Below are 17,922 nucleotides of genomic sequence, written 5' to 3'. Positions count from 1 at the left end.
TGATGAAACCCTGCAGTTGGTTCTGAAATAGTTCTGGTTTTCATTTTTAAATTATTTTGTTTGTTTCTCAGCTCACTTTGTAAGACTCCATTATTGTTATTATTATTAGAGGGCCCCTCAGAGGGCAGGGAGAGCAGCCTGGCCCCTGGCCAGATGGGGAAGCCAGTGACCCTGGAGAGCTGGGGAGAGCCAGTCAGCTCACTAGACTGGTTGGCTGGCTTGGCGAGCCAGCCTGTCCTCTTTCAAAAGTTTTGATTGAATTAGCACATTCCTGTGGAATATTTTGGGTTTCATCAAGTCAGCACTTTCTGTTGGAATGGTGTTCTACTGGAAACTTTCTAAGCGGATCTCCTCAAAGCCGCTCGCTCAGGGTGGTTCTGCTTTGACATCGGCGCTGCTCTCGCTCAGACCCCTCTGCATTTAATTCACATGTGGCAGTGCTCTGACTGTTGGCCAACATATTTACTCAGGTTCATTTTAAGGGGAAAAGCTGAGACATCCAGTGCATGAACTGCTGAAGGTTTTTTCCTTACTTGAAGCAAAGACTGTAATTTTTCTGTTTAAATTACAATAAGTGTATTTTTTAGACCTATAATATTAAGAAACTGCAGGAGATCAGACATCACAGCAGGGATTACAGATATGGTTTTATATTAAGAGTTTATCAAATTTCTTTGAAATGGAGAACCACTATGTGGAAAACTGTTATAGACAGAATATTAAAAATTAAGGTATGTGTACCAGAAGGAAAAACAGGAGCGGAACTGAGTGTGCTCTTCCTGTCTGTCAAAGTACTTTGTTCTCTGGGTGTTTGGTGCATCGCCAGGCACAAGTAGTGGAATGTTCCCATGCCATCTAACCAAATGCACAGAATCACAGGATATTCTGAGTAGGAAGGGACACACAAGGATCATTAAGTCCAACTCCTTAGAGCATGAACGACACAGGGATTGAACCCACAACCTCAGTGTGATTAGCACCATGCTCTGACCGACTGAGCCAATCTCAAATTGACTTGGGCCACAGCACTGCAATTGATTCAGAGAGCAAGGATGCATAGCAGGGTTTTGTTGTGATTTAAACACGTTGATCTTTGTTCTAAATCAGTTTGAAGTGTTGTGTCAAGTTTTGTCTTGTGAGGAAGCATTTCTTGCTGGGACTGCCATATGCTGAGGCCTGCATGTGAGCAAGTGTCAGAATCTTGAGCTGGAATCTGTGTAGAGGAGTTGTCAGCATTGAAATGATGGCCATAGCATGCATTTTGATCAAGAGCAGAGACTTAAATACTGGCATGAGTCACCTAAAGGACTAAATGAAAATGTTTTGGAAACATTCTTTGTGAATGGGGCTGACCTAATTTTAAGTAACACAAGTTATAACCTCTCTTGATTGCTGCTTGTTTCAACGTCTTTGGGGCAAGATACTTATGCCAGAACTTGAGTTCTTATTTCTCAGTAGAAAGAAAGAAAAACTGCACCTTAACTTAATATTTGAAGCACCAAAATACATGATTCTGGTAGTCCTGCCCACTGCAGTGACTTGATTTGCTTGGTCACTTCTGTGCACCAAGGGAGAGTATTTTATTCAGCAGGGCTGATGCTCTCGACTCTTTTGACTGATGCACTCAAAACTTCAGGAGCGAAAAGAATTATTAACTTGAAGTTAATTTCTCTGCCAGGGTTCCTGAGATCATACCCTGAAAGACCTTGCAAAAGGGCATGTTGCCAGTCTGCCTGGAAAAGCTTAAGCCTTCCTCCTTGTCCTCATCCTTTAATAGGACTAGACTTTTAGCAGAGCAGTACAAAATAATGCTAAGGCAGATCAGTTATTTCATTCCACTTTATCCAAGGTATAAAATTCTCCATAGAATTTCTTGATTCTTTCATTTAAAAGTTTAACAAGATTCTTGGCTAAAGGTTTCTAGCTTCTTACTTTCCCCTAGGTGGTTCTGTGCTCTGTCCTCAGGGAGGCTGGGGATGCAGAAGAGCATACTTTAAAAAGTAGTTGTAACAGAACGTGTAAAAAGATGCTTATTGCCTGCTTGCAGTTAAAGTAGTGATATTTACTCTTTCTTTTGCTCTTGTGTGCTCATGAACATCCTCCAAAGTATGTAGGAGGTTCATTCAATTTCCCTAACACTTTAAAACTGTTTTCTTCAGTAGTTTTTAAAAGTATAAAGAACTGTTGAACTTTGAGATTTGTTTAATGTGGTGACAGTAGAACATTATTACAGTAAATAAAATTTTAATCTCAGACATTTGCACAAATGGTCTTCTGTGAATTAATATAATATTGGCCCAGACTTTTCATAACTTGTCTTGCAAGTCATTGTTAAATTTGAGGAGGGAATTGTCATTTTAAGAAGAGAAATTACATTTGAAGTAATGTTTGATTAAGATATCTGGATTTACTTTCTCCCTTTAAGAATTGTTGATAACGTTTGAACAAGAGCAAACTTTTACTGATGTTCAACGGCCTAGGCCAAAGATAGCTACTTGTCCAAACTAGACTGCCAAGAGGGAACAGTGGCAAACTTAATTTCTTTATCCTTTTGTTCAGTAAAGCTTTATTTCCTTCCCACCATCCCAAATCTCTCCTTCAGCAGTTTTTGGTAACTCACAGAAGAGCATCATTGCAAAAGCAGCCTGTTACATTTCAAGTTTGTTGCGAAGGGAGGTTGTTCATCTTGAAGAGTTAATGCTGATAAATGTCACTAAATAAAATCACACTCTAGTTCAACTTGTGCAACCTGTGCCTGCCTCTGAAAGGGAGGAGGTAGGACCTGCTTCAGTGACCCCATTCCAGCCTCAGTCACTGGATGAACTGGGTCAGTCTCTTACAGTGTGGAGTTGCAGCACTGTTAGAAGCTGCAGTCTCTTATCTTTCCTCCACACCCACAAACTGCCAACCCTTTGCTGTGGAGCCAGAAAAGTAAGCTGTGTGTGTGTAATGGTGTGGCTGTGAAGAAAGCTCATCAAATGGGAACACAGTGTAACTGACAGGGAAGTACTTTGAATGTCTAGAGCAGCAATTCCCAGAACTGCAGACTGCCCCATTTGTCTGTGCAAGATACACTCATGGAGATGTAGTGGTGGTTGTGGTTGAAGTATCAATTTTGCTTATTATTTTACTTTTCATGCAGGAGAAAGGTGGGATATAGACTTGTAAAGAAGCTATGACAGCTCACTGTCATGGTTCAGGTTGGAAATGCTCAACTGATGATGCTGAATTTTCTTTCTACTGTAGTGAAGTAAAGTCAACATGCTTGGATCCTGCTGAGGACACACTGCAGAGATCACACCTATTAATATCTTAAACTTTTCTCTGATTTGTTGTGCATGTGACTTACTCTTTTAACAAACCTTTGGGGAGAAGTATTTTCTGCATACTTTCACTTCAGCCGGGCCTAAATCTGCTACACTGAACTTCCTGTGGCAAAGCCAGGCCAAAATAGTTTCAATGTCACCTTGAAAACAGGACAACATTTTTTTCTCAGTACATTGCCTTTTTTTAAATGCATACCTGTGCCATGGGAATATTTTATATGCAGCACTGGATAAATATAGTAAAGCTTTTGGCAGGTATAGAACAAATCTGCTCGTTCCTGAAAGAAATGGAGAAAATGGGATCATTCATGTGCTGAATAGCTCAAGTTATTTCTTTTGTTTCTATGCTACTCCTTAACCTGAGGCACCACTGTCTTGCTGTTGCACGGGCAGTGCTGAAGTCAAATGGCCATCCTTGCCCTAGCAGGTGACAGATTTGCCAGTGAGCCAGCGCAGGGGGGCCCGGGGGGATGCAGGCGGAGGGGGCGCTGCCGGGGCTGCCGTGTCCGTGCCTGCCTTACATAAGGGAGCGCAGAGCCCGGGCCGGCCGCGCACCGTGTGATGCGGGCACTCGGGAGCCGCCTTCCTGCACCGCGCTTAATCAGCCTTGAGCTTGAGAGGTCATGCAGAGGATGGCAGAAAGCGCCGTGCAGCTGCTGCAGTCTTGTGACTGCTGGCACTTAGCTCCGGGGGAAATCACCTTCCTAGTTTTGCTAGTTTTGTATGGTAATTCTGCAGACTTTAAAGCTGATACCTCTAAAACCGTTCCATTTTACTAATTTTCTAGCAGCAGTCTGCCCCTTTTTTTGTTGTTGTTTTTTCTTAGTTGCTCTGTGGAGACAAAACCTTGAAAATATCCTTTTTCTAATCATAGAAAATGGGTTTCATCTGCTGGATTTTGAAGTAAAACTACTTGAAATCATTAGGTTAAAAAAAAAAAAAGCCAGAATACATCTCACTGAGATTGAGTGATCTGTGTAAGAATTTAATGGTATTTCCTTCCCTAAATTTTTCACTGTTTTGCAGGAATTAGTACAGATTATTTGTAGATTGGAACTTTCTCTTTTTTTTTTTTTTTTTTTTCCCCTGAAGAAGTATAGAAGAATAAGAAGCATTCCTGGCTCAGAAACTGCTCCAAGGGCAGATCAATTTGAAAATACTGCCTGAAATATCATTTGTAATTTATTTTTTTTCTTCAGATTAAAATCTTGGTTTAAAACCTGCTACCCTTTGATTACTTAAATAATCCTGTGCTTCTGAGCTACAGATTCAGCCCTTCAATGTACGAAAGAAGTCAGTCCAGATTTTCTAGGGGATTTCAGTGATAAAACAAGCCAAATTTTTCAGAAACAAGCTGGGCAAGAACACTGCTAGTGTGATCTAGAACTCTCACTTCTAAACTGGGGATTATAATCACTGCTTACACAGGGGAAAAGACTAGTTTCTATTATTTTTAACAAAATCCAGTGATTCTAGAACAGGATGTAAAACACCTGCTATAGGTAAAAAATACTAGACTTGTCTGTTCTATCCTCTCTGGGGGAACCTCCTTGTTCCCCAAAGTTTGTGTAACTTTTTCTCACGTGGCTACAGGTTTGCTCAGCTTCAGAAATAGTTCCAAGTTCTAACACACAGCTGAAACATGAGAAACTTCACTGGTGTTTAGTGCTGAATTATATTAACAGTCATGAAACCTTGTTAAAATTTCCTCATAAAAACCTCAACTTCCATTTTAACCCTGCATTAACAGCGATCTGTAATTTGAAGCCATATCAGATTTTCATCATCTTGACCATGTTACTTATGCCTTCCTTCCTTGTGTGAGGTTTCATTAGGTACTATTCATGTGTAATGTTAGGTATTTGATAGCCAGTGTGTAACTAAGCAAGAATGTATATTTTTAGCCCATTAATAATGTTGATTTGTTTGGAATTAAGAGGTGGAGGAAGGAAGAGTTTGGTTAGCACTTATCTTTTTTCTTCTCCCAGTTCCAAGGAAATCTATTTTAATCTATGCCTTTATTAGCTGGAATGATGCCATAATGGTGTTCAGTAGTGTTGGTAGCCTCTAAATTGAAAAAAAATGAGGAGAAAATAAAAACTTTAATTTGGCTGTAGGAATATAATGACAGATTACGAGTGTGTAACTTGGAACACGTACTGGAGAAGTGTCTTTGGGGACTTTTGGTTTTTTAAGCACATCTTCCATGTTAACCTTTTTGTATTTTTGTTTGTGAATGATCATGATTGCTGAGTACTGTTGGAATTGTTCTTGTTTTTTGTTCCACTTAGTAGCTTTAAAATTAATAGGAAGGTTTATTGGTGGTTTCTTTTTTTTTTTTTTTTTGTTTGCATTTTTTTATACTTTTGCAATTTAATACCTACATACTCAGTATCTCACTGGGATAATAACCTGTAGGTACCTGTTAGCACCAGAAATACTGTATCTCTATGCTTGGTGCAATAAATTATAATACTGGATAATGGGTTAGAGTAGAGCAGAAAAATGGAGATAACTTTGAGAACTCTGACTAAATATCTGATGTTATCAGAACCTTTTGCATTCAAACATGTTTTGCATTCCATCTATATCACAAGGATAATTGCATTTAGAATGGAATAGCTTGTAAAAAGAAGTCTGTCTGCTGGGAACAGAAGAGATAGACAAGTAAAAAATTATGCAGTGATTTATATCCTTGTCTCGTGTATGCATGTTAACACTAGACATTGTGTTGATCTGGAGAAGGCTGATCTGAAGCCTGCTGGGTAAAGTACCTTCTAGGCCTAGCACCTGGCACTGGGGTTAATAAGCCAGACTTCGTGAACACTGAGTTTTGGCACCAGTGTTTTCCTTGTGTATTGCTTGGTAATGCATTGTATCTTCCCTAATAATAGTGTCTTAGTCACACACACCTGCTTTTTCTCCCCCCCTCCTGTTTTACCTTAGGCTCATAGTTTCATGCCATCTCCCTGTGCACTCATTTTGCATCAGATCAAACCAAACTCTTCTGCTTGCAATGAGTCAGTTACTTGGCCAGTGTTAAAAGACTGGAAAAAATATTTGGCAAAACTCATTGTGCTCAGGGCACCTGTAGGAAGCCTGGAATAGGAACCTGAAAAAGGACAAAGTGAACAAAACATGAACATCAAATCCTTCATCCAATTTCAAAACAAGTCACCATTAAAGAAACCCATATTGGCCAGACTGATAGAATAGATAACTTCATCTGAGCTGCTTCCCTTCATTCCCTCTCTCTGCCTCTGTTGTTCAGAGACACTTAACTGCCCTACCCTTTCCTTCTGTGAAGTTTTCTAATGTGCTTGTTTTATCTGCCTTCTGTCAGGTGTGAGTTATCACACTTTTCATTAGGCCAGCGTGTCTCTGTCACACTCCTAGTTCATTACAGACCACGAAGAATGAAACATCTTACTTGAAAATCTTTGCAAAACAAATTCTCTGGCTTCTGGCTGTAGTTTCAGTGATGGTGAGCAGTTGAAGACTTGCCATTTGGAAAACTGTTCTCTGCAATCTTTTATGTCTCCTTTTGTGCTGGGGATAAAATAAATTTAGTCACTTAAAAAAGCTGACAAAGCAAAAGGGATTTCCTAAACTCAGTGGGGATCTTTTTGAACAGTCAAATCAACATCCTGCACTTGTGAGACCTTATCCAACTTAGATCTTTCCTTCAACTTGATCAGACGGTCATATTCTGTTGTTTCCTCTGCCACATCCGTGCTCTGCCTTACCTGCCAAGTTTTTAAGAACATTGTTGGTAATAGCATCCAGTCTTGATTTGGAAATGTTGCTCATTTTAACAGACAGCATCTGAGCAAAGTCTTCTGATAGTAAAGTTATGGGAAGAGACCTGTCTCTGCACTGTATTTGGAAGGAATTTTTCAACCTTCTCCTGACCACAGTGGTAGCTTTTCTTCATGAAATCATTGACTCAGATACCCAAGTAATTTACTACCAAAAGAAGCTTTTATAGATAAATAGTCTTGGGGCTATATGCTTTGGTGGAGTTTTTGGGTTTTTTTTGTTGTTGTTGTTGTTTTGGTTAGTTGGTTGAGTGGCTGTTTTTTTGGTGGGTTTGGGTTTATGTTTTTTGGATTTGGGTTTTGGTTTTTTTTTGAATATTTGATAAAGAAGTTATCTGCTATGCAAGACAAGCTGGAGTTCAGGTCTCCTATTTTCCCTGCTTGGTAACCCTGCCTATTGCTTAAGTGGAAACTGTACGGTTCACCTGCCTTTGAAGTGGATTTCTGGATTGCAATCCCAACTTTTCAATAGATCTAAGTTGATTTTTCATTTATCTTAGCAGTTTCTTAGTACTGGTGTGGATTGGTGGGTACACATAAGCAGCACTTAAATATTTTGCTTTGTTTTACGCCTAAAAAACAAAAATTATAAAAGATTTACATGTGTGGATCCCACACTTCTATACTTTCTTGCCTGCTTCTTTAAGTTTCCTTCATCCAGGTCTATCTGCAGCTCCCTGTAAGAAATGATCCTCTCTAAATGCAGCAGACTGCCAGCAATACATGCTGGTTGCCTCTGGCCATTTAATCAACCACTCCTCCTTTTGTAACATGCTTGTGGTATAGGATCCTTTTTGATGGTAAACTCAGCCTTGAGAAGTGTAAATCATTCTTACTCATGGAGCCAAGGAGGATGTATTCCCCCAGTGATTCTTTATTTATCCTGTTTCCTAAGGTATCTTGTTTTGCTGCTGTTTTGTTTCTTGTGGGTTTGCCCCTTTACATGCTGCTTTTATCTCCTGACATTGCAGATTAACACGTGATAACCTGTGGGGTCATGTAGTACTGATGAAAACCCAAGAAACCAGCCTGAAGGCAGCTTCCTTATTCCATGTGCTGCAATGAGCAACTTTATTTCAGGCAGCATGTCCTAGGGAGCACCATTCATGGTGGGTTTTTACCTGAGGCACAAGTTCCCTATGGCTGCATTCAAGATGTTTTCACCCAGTCACCTCCTGAGAAGACAGTATTTAGAAGTATTGTCTCCCATAAGCAATGTTTCTGACAGGAGCAGGGTAAGCCTTGGGACAAAATACAGCATGCCAAGGAAGACTCTTCAAGAACAAGGTACCCCTCATTCAAAAAACAAATATGTCAGTTCAGTTGGAGTGGGTACTTAGTACAAGATGTGGAAGGCTGACATAAAGTCTTTTCATGTCATGTTCTGGAGGACAAGACTGTTTATTCATGGTTCATTTATGAACAGGTGCAGCTCTTTGGCCCATAGCTGGACTAAAATTTGACAATTTAAAGACATGGTACTTACAAATGTGGTAAATGGAACTTATGTTTAGAAGTCAGTGCAACAGGAGAAAGTTATTTAGCTACCTTGAGATTATTTAATGTCCAAAGGCATCCTAAACTGTAAGCAGACTGATTTAACAGACATTGGAAAGACTTAAGAAGTATTTTTAGAGTCAATCAGATAATTGTATTGAGAACAAATCTTGAATTACTGTGGAAAGGCATAGTCACTGGCAATAAATCTCAAGGTGGGAGAACAAGGCATTTCATGGCCAGTTGGACTAATAGAATTTATCTATTATGGGTACCTATTTCACCCCAACATTCTGCCAGAAGTGTAAATATGGACTGAGAAAGCTGGTACACTGATAACAATAACACAGGAATGACTGGATATGGATGCTTGGAAGTGAGGAGCTTTATTTCTCTGACTACTGGGCCTTTTTTTGCAAAGCCTAGCTTTTCACTGGGGGCCCTGAGATGCAAACTTGACTTTGTCTCTGAGCAAGATACCCTAATTCGATATTGTATCAAGCTGGTGTTATTTATAATTGGGATTACATTTTTATTTTATTTCAGAACCATAACTTGTATTGGCACCCTGTATATATAGCTCCAGCTGTTTCTCTTGTGGTTGCTGAAGCTAAATCTCTCTACAGAAGAACTCAGTGTTCCTCAGTGTGCAAATGCTTCTGCCTTCTATATTAACTACCTGGATACAATTCTGTTTAGGTAAACTACGACTACACAACACAGCCTATTTTATTCCTGCTCTCTAAAATATATTTCTATCATTACTGTTTCAGTTTTTATCTTCATCTAACCAGAAGTACTTTTTCTCTACCATAGACCTGATTGTTATCTGTCTGAACAGGAAGTATCTAGCCATTTCTCAGAATTTACTAAGCTCAGAATGTCCCACAAAAATTTAAATCCAGTTCTTCAAATGTGGGTTAGCTAAGAAACAATGAAACTTCTGCAACCATCTCCTTCCATCTCAGCCTGATGTTGCTACACAGGTATTGCCACTTAGGCCCAATTCTGCAAATATTTTTCTTGTGTGATTTTGTTTTATGTGCTCCCTCCCCTTTACTTTTGTGTTTGAAGGAGAGGGAGCACCAAAGCAGGTGTGCAGGAAGTCTTTCATGATGGTATCTGTTTGCACATAGCTAGCTGTCTCAGTCCTGGACCAACACTGAGTAACATGAGAGGAGTGGGGAAAACAAGGATAACACTTGGAGTTTGAGTTGGAAATTGTAATGGACTGCCATGTTGCAAGGGATGAAGAGTGAGATACTGAACAACATCACCACACACCCCAACCCAGCAATTCATCAAGCACTTTGTCAGTATTTGATGAAGTGATAAATTTGTTGTAACTTGTTAGCTTGCTTTGGAGAGGTTTAGTTTTTGTATATTGTGGCTGGGAAGGTATTTGTGGATCGCTTAAGTTCTAGGTATTACCACATGAGTCATGTGTGCAGTGGTGTTTGGGGTTATTGTATGCACAAAAAGTTAGCACCTGTGCTTTTTTGATTAGCACAAGGGTATTGGGTTTTTTCAGAAGCATAAAAGGGAATTTGTATTTAAGTAATTCAGGGGAATTTGGATTTGAGTTATTCACCTGCTCAACTTCGTGGTGTTGTGAATCCTGAATATAGCTTAGCTGTGGTACAAGTTAAAACATTGGATGTTAAATATCTTCCATTCTATGTGTGATCCACAGGAGGTGGCTTACATTAGAGCAAAAAATGTTTCTAGTTAAGAACCTACCACTTCTTCAGAAGGTGTGTTCCCTGCTGAGGGTAGTGAAGTTCCACTTCTGCCTGTGAAAGCACAGTCTTTATAGGTGAGCTAAGATAATGGCTTCAGCTCTGCCTTGCTCAATCTGCTGACTGACCCTGTAACTGTGACAGCTGAGTGGCAAAATAAGCATCTGCAGTGACAACTGAATGATGTTGCTCCTTCTGTTGAGAGCTCTGAGCACTTAAGAATCGGCTGTCCTTCAGAACATCTTTCTGCCTCAACTTTTGAGCAGCAGTGGATGGTTGACCTGGTCATCCAAGAATGATCCTTAGAGAATCAAGAGTATTGTGGCAGCCAGAATACTGAAAAACAGCTGTAATGTCAAAGAAACTGCTGGCTCTCCTAGTGCTTAGGATGGACTGGGAAAGACAGGTTTTGCTTACACTCAATACCAGTTTGCAGAGGTAATCACTGAGTTATATGAGAGAAGCACATCTTGTTCATAGTGGTTTTCCTTCCATTCTAGATCTACTTCTCCCAAGGGCATTAACCCCATATAGGAAGGCTGTCCATATAATTTGTATCAGTTAAAAAAAAAATTCTCTTTTCCTCCTTCCTCCAGTGTCTGCTTTGCAACAGAGAATTAAATGAGATGATGGAGGGCAGGAGGAGTAGTAGAAAATACAGGTCTAGAGAGAACACATTTTAGGGAAAATGAATGTGAAGAGGACGAAAGCATAGTAAGAAACAGCCAGGAAAAAAATGGAGAGGGAGAAAAACAGATGTGACAGAAGTCATAAAGATTTAGTAAATCAAATCAGTAACATTTAATAAGCATGTAATCACATACACATGTGCTTCCTGGCTGCTGAATAATAAAGTACCTGTGGTAATTCTCCTTGACTCCTTGTGTTATCAGCAGAGGTAATACCAGTAAAAATATTTAATAAATTCTGCAATATGGAAGAATTCACCTTCTACATGTGAACAAATATATTGGTTTCTAGATGTCTAGAGCTCTACATACTCCATTTAAAAACAAGCATAGAGTCTCTAGTGTTAGAATAATGTAGTTTTTAGTCACCAGCTTCAGAGTTGAATGTGTAACAAATACATGGTAATGTGCTGTTTATTAAAGTTTCATCAATATTTTTAAATAGCTGTTGTTTTTCCAACAAGCTAATTGTGATGGCAGCTTCCATGGGCATTTTTTAAAAGCTTTTACATTTTAGAATAAATACAGACATTTTGAAAAGTTGTCATACTTAATTGGGTCAAGGTGTTCCTAGCTTGGTGTTCTGTTTCCAGTGAATGCCCAGAGAGAAATAAAATACTACAGCTATAAAATAAAAGCTCCCAAAATATATTGACATCTCCATGAGTTTTGACTTGGGTTTCTTGAGCCTAGGGCTATATCTGCCTGTGTTTTAAAAGGAAAAACAAAAAGCACCAGCACAGATTTGAATTACCTTATCTAGAAGGTTTGCAGTGCATATGCTTTTGCAGTCCTCAGTTTAAAGACACTTCAGTCACAGATATTGCCTATAATCCTCATAATGGCTGAGTTGGTGGCTTCCATAATTATTGGATGTATTTTCAAAAGTTCTAGGAAAAGTTTTGGGTTGGTAAAGGATGTGCAAAATTGCCAGAATGCCTGCTTTTTAATCCTATACTATCTATTTTGCTATAAAAGCAGAAGTTTAGGAGGAAGAATTACTGACAGCCCAAAGTTAAAACAGTGGTAGCCAGGGATGGAGGAGAAGAGGAATAAGTACTTGAGCAGACTCAGGAGCTCTTGCAACTCCTTGCTCTTTTGTAAGATTTCATCTTTGACACCAGTCTTTGGCTAGTGAATACTTGTTCAAGTAGCTGGGAAGGTGGAGGAGTGTTTACCTCCTATTAGGTGCAGTGCAGGTGGATGTGGGGTGTGGTATTTGTGTATGTACCCACATGTGGGCGAAATGGAAAAATGTGGTTTGTTTCCTTTTCCCAGTTCCATTTAGGTAATACACTGATACAAAGGTTTTAATCATAACATTGATGAAGTTTTAAGCTGCTTTACTCTTTCTTTTGGTTTGTGTGTTTTGTTGTTTGGTTGGTTTTTTTAAAGGGAAAAATTATAAAATAAAATATATCTGCTGAATCACTCTGCTGCACAAAAAGATGTAAACAAAAAACCTTTTGAGACTGCAGTGGTTCTGTGCAAAATGATATACAGATTTTTCTGTAACAGATGCATTTAAAAGTCGTCGTTAAATGGCCCTTTAACTGACTTCCATCTGATACAAGTCAGTGTTGGTATAGGAGAGTGCTGTATGAAACAAGTACAGAACAAATTCTAACTGGATCCATGTCTAACAGGATTATTAACTCCTTTTTCTTTATCTGAGATTGATGATCTGAATCACCTAAAATGGTGAAAAGGTAGTCAGATCCAAGTGTCATAAGTCTGTGAAGGATTGGTTTTGTTGTCATTCAGTTTATGTGTGTAATTAATTATGATCTTAATTATATGGCTTTGGAGTATGTTAATGTGCAAGTTACACATGGGCATTTACAGGAGTTGTTTTTTTGTACTCATACTTTCAGTATTTATGCACAAGAGCCTTAGGTAGGATTCCTGAGGTTTACACGAGTAGGGTATGCTGATTCCTCATTATGCTGGAGGAAGAGGAGCATTGAGACCTGTTAACCCCTTCTACAGAGGGGGCAGAATGCACCATGTTTCTGAGGTCCAGTCTGTGCCAGCCATCATTTGCACCAGCTCTCTCTGGCATGGCTGGGCAAAGCCCAGTGTGTGCCTGGTGGCTCATCCCAGTTGGAAAGCCTGGGGTGAAGCCAGGGAGGGCAGCAAGCTGCTTGCCAGGGACTTGTGCAGTAGGGCCAGTACTGGCAGGTGGGAGAGTACAGGAATACTGGAGGGAAAAGGAGTGTCAGACACTTAGACTGGGGCTGGTGGGAGATACAAATGTTTAAATTGGCATCATGCCCTAATGTTAGCCAAAACATGCAGAACATTGTTAAATTGCTCAGTGGGAGTTCGGACCCAAGCGCTGTGCAATCTGGGGAGTGCAGGATAAGCCAGACATGTACAGTAGAGAACGATGGGAAAGCTGTTCACAGGAATGCTTTCTTTTATAAACTGCATTTTTATCGGGCATCTTTTTAATTTCTGTTATCAAAGCTTGACTAAATGCTTCCCTCTCGAGAATGCTTGAGGGAGTGAGACTGGGATTTAATTCACTAGAGATATCTTAATCCCATTTTGGTTTGGGTAGCAGCTGTGAAAAGAAATCTGATAAAGGGACTCTATGGGAAAAGTTACTTTTGTCAAGTATGCTCTGTATGTATGATATATGTTTGAATTATTAATGGTGCTGCTTCCTACAACCTAACTATGAGAAGAGAACTGCTCACAGGAATTCTTGTAAAGCTGTGCAAAGAGGTGATCTAGGAGGATGAAGTCTGACAGCATCAGACAAATATTGATATCTCTGTAGCCAGATATTGGTATCTCTGTAGCCAGACAATGTCTGCAGAGTATTTGCCTCCTGGTGCCAGATATTAGGATACCTTTGTATTAAAAAACCCCCAAGCAGCCAAATAGCAAAATCCAACCTCAAGGAATTATTTATCCTTAGCACCCTCTTCTGGGCAAGTTGACAGGTAAGAGTTCTTAAAATCTTTTGTATTATTTTGAAGTACCTTGTCTCCACAGTATCTCTAAAGTTCTGAGAAGCTTACAGGTTCTGATTGAACAACAGGAGTTTACTGTGTGTAAAATGCATTTTAAATTTTTCTTTGTGGTGGATGTATATTGTTTATTATTTTGTTTTGAATATTTTTCTTTATAATAATTCACTTCATGCTAGATATTTTTCACATCTCCATGAAGGTGCTACACACATGGTATTATACAGTATTTTTAGCATAGCCAATGAATATAGTGGAGACTGAAATAAGCACTGCTTTAGAAACCCAAGTACCTGCAAGACAGCTGATGTCATTTAATGAAAACAATGTAGACCTATCCTTCTACTTTCTTGCTGCCAAGGTAGCTTCCTAGTTGTCTGTCATACTCTATGTTTGGAATGCCAGTGGTGATAGAGCCACAGGAGAAAACAGCATAGAGCTGCTTGTTTCTCAGTCATAGCTGCAAAAGGTTCTCTCTGTAAGCAATCACTTGAGGTGCTTTTTGGCAAAGAAGGGGAAGCTTTTCCCATAAAACCATGGAAACTTGAACACACGGACTTTACTTTGCCAAGTATGCACCTTTCTGATCTGCCAGTTTGGTTGCTATGTGGTCTCTTGTTGGGAGTGCCCTGTGGACTGTGTGAGGTTGTGTCTCACAGGGACTTCTAATCTGCATCTGGCAAACAGGGCCTTATGTGATCTTCTGTTTTGCTTCGTGCTAAGACTGAATTCTGCATCCCACATTCTGGCTAAGAGGAGTGTCCAAGAGAGAAGGTTTTTATTAAAAATAATATGATTTCCCAGAAACTTCTTAGTGAAAGCCAACTCTTATGCATTCCTAGTAATTTACTTTTTCCTCCTTTGTTCTGGGACTTGGTAATGCTGTAAAAAATTCAGTGTCTCCAGGAGTCATTGGAGCCATACAGCAATGATCTTTCCTTCATGGAAACCTCACATTCCTAAGTTAAGTTTCATACTTTACTCTGAGAAAAAGGTGGATGGGATGTAGAACATGCTGGTGTGTTGAGAAGAGGTTGAAGGTGCGAAATATGAGTCGCCAGCAAGGCTGGTTAAAGAAAGCCAGATGTATAAAGGAGAGATGAGTAGGAGAGTAGAAAAATCAAATGACAGGCTAAGTGTATAGGAGCTAGGAAGAACTTTACATAATTATTTACCTACAGTGCCTTGTCAGAGATGTGTTACATGCAGGCTTGAACCTAACCTCCGTGTTGAAGACTGAACATGGGTTCTCATGTTGAATCTTCAGTCAGTTGGTGTATCACTGATCCTTACCTTTCTGCAGGACAAAAAAATACCTTCTTCTGTAGCTGTCCTTGATGTTCTGAATAAAGAAAATTTTTGCTTGTAGTAGTCTGATTCTTAACCATTCACTTTGTGCTCTTTCCTCAGAGGATGTGCTGAGTAAAGATGCTGGGGAGTGTGCAATATGCCTGGAAGAGCTGCAGCAAGGAGATACTATAGCACGGCTGCCTTGCCTCTGCATATATCATAAAGGGCAAGTATTCCTTAGGATGGATATAAAATTTGAGACGGTTGCATTTGTGGGGTAACTCTTCTTAAGGGGTGCTTCAACTTAGTTGCTTTTTGCACTTAAAAACAACAAAGAAACAGCAGTAGCAACCTTGAAGATGTTTTTTAAATGGCATCTTTCTGTATCTTTACCAAATGTATTTGAAGTTAATTTTCCCTGCTACAAGATCTTCATTTCTGGAAAATCACCTGGATGGGGAAGGAATGTATACCATGGCTGAGGAGCTTAGGTCACATGGGCTTAAGTCAAATGCTTATAGAGTTGAGATGGGGAACGTTTTTTAACCTGTTTCATACTTTTTTTTCGTAAGTGTCTTTACAGAAAGTAAAAAGTCAATGAACGATATAAGCAAGATGATCACAGTAGTAGTGAATTTACTTGTGTATAAAATCTGTAATTTGTAAAATGTTTCCTTAGAAAATTTTAACACTTAAGAAATTTAGGTTTTCAACAGTATTTAATACCCAAATATTACTGTGGTTTGGGGTTATTAATTTTTCCAGTGATGTGTGTAAATGCATATGCTTCTTTGTATAATATAAAATTCTGCTTGTCACTGAAATTGAGAAACCAATTTATGTTCATATCCTATTGCTGAATGTTACTAGTATTCATGTTAATTTTTTTCATTTTTTGGTCTTGTATCCAACAGCTGCATAGATGAATGGTTTGAAGTAAATAGATCTTGCCCTGAGCATCCATCAGATTAAGACAAGATTCATTTTTTTAGGTAACGTTTATTTATGTTCCAACAATCAATATCTTAATTATCTAAAATAACTGTACTTTTAAATTTTGAATTTACTGCTGTGTCTCAGAACTTTAATCAGTAAGGATTGATCATATTGCAATATAGGCAAAAGGTTTCTACATCCTTACATGGCATGGGCTTTCCAGTTTTGGTACTGGAAAGTGGCAAGTCAGTGTCAAGAAACCTTTAGCATGAACTTTCTAAGAGTATTTTTCCATGGACATGAAACAAAATTAAAGTAATACAATTGTGTAATTTTGGATTGTTCTGTTACTACTGGCATATATTTCTGACAGAAGGCTTTTGGAATCATATGAAAAGGTTGAAGCTAGGTATTTTCAAAACTACTTTAATGTTAATGCTTTCCAGTATCTTTAAAGCACATAAATAAATAAAAAATGTTTGCATGTTTCTTTCCATCCCATCTCATGGAAGTTCACTTTTTTCCAGCCTATGTTTTGTGTTAATGATTGCAGATCTGCAATCTGTGTTAAAAGTTCAAAGGATAGTTTTACTCTTCAGTTGACTAACTCGGAAACTTTATCTTACATGAAACAGTTGCCCCTAAGCTCATTGCAAAGCACACCAATAATCATCATAATTCACAGAGAAATAGAGATAGCTGAAATTCTGTCTGGTAGCTGAGAGTTTGGTTTTGTTATTCTGAGGGAAATTTAAATAAAAACCAAAATGGAAGTATTCATGACTAGAATTTATTTGTGCACTTGTTTCATGTTGCTTCATGTGTCTGTGTTGTAGGGATAGCAAAGAAAACCTCAAGGAAAATACCCTGCTGCGGAGATAATTGTTTTAACCTCAGGGCAGTGTTAGCCAAATTAATAAACACATTTCCTGTATTGCCCCCACTTTCTGGTTGTGGCAGAAGGCTGCATGCTGTTTGTGAGCACCTCTGTCTCTGTACATGCTTATGGCTGTCCAGCCTCATGTTAAATTCTGTTTGCTTTTTCCACAGCAGGGATTGTGATAACTTAGGAAAAAAGGGAAAGGAAAACTCAGTGGTTGTGTTCCTGCTGTTAGAATGGTTTCTGTACTGAAATAATGGTATTTTGTCTTCTGCTTTTCCAACAGCTGCTTCCACTGATCAGAAAACATAGGAGATGTGAGGTTCCCTTGCTGAACACAGCGTGCCTGGCTTGAGACTTAGTTCTTTGTGGCTGAAAAAGGCAAACATGGACAGTGACACAGACAAAGCATTGCAGACACTGTTACTTTCCAGTAGTGCTCGGTATACCAAACACTCATGCAAAGGACACACAGGGATTTTGAAAATGCTGCACATCCTGTAACAATCTACTCCCCAGAGACATTACTGACACTATTTTGTATTGAAGGCCAAAGTTCCTATTTTCAGCCTAACTTTTGGTTCTGTGAAGAAGCGAGTTATTGGACATGTTTCCTACTGCCTCCAGTGGAAGTGGAGACGTTCGATACGTGCTCTCTGAGACCCTTGCAGGGGGATGGCCCCAGATTCGAGTGAGAACGTTTTCACCTTCTCCTTGGCTGAAGAACAGTAAATGGCAAAATAAATAAAATCTAACAGTGTGACCTTAA

At 39.2% G+C, this 17,922-nt stretch overlaps 1 protein-coding gene across 1 annotated transcript in view; it reads left to right on the top strand.

Annotated features, from left to right (window-relative positions):
- ZNRF2 (zinc and ring finger 2) overlaps positions 1 to 17,922 on the top strand; it is a 52,199-nt gene extending 34,277 nt beyond the window's left edge. Inside the window, 3 exon segments of the mRNA XM_079299471.1 lie at positions 15,458 to 15,563; positions 16,252 to 16,329; positions 17,440 to 17,922. Of these exon segments, the coding sequence (XP_079155597.1) occupies positions 15,458 to 15,563; positions 16,252 to 16,309 (164 nt within the window). The 3' untranslated portion in view covers positions 16,310 to 16,329; positions 17,440 to 17,922.

This window comes from Erithacus rubecula (genome assembly GCF_903797595.1).
Source record: "Erithacus rubecula genome assembly, chromosome: 3".
NCBI classification, from domain to species: Eukaryota; Metazoa; Chordata; class Aves; order Passeriformes; family Muscicapidae; genus Erithacus; species Erithacus rubecula.
The sequence above is the reverse complement of the archived record's forward strand: the minus strand, read 5'-3'. Positions and strand labels throughout refer to the sequence as shown.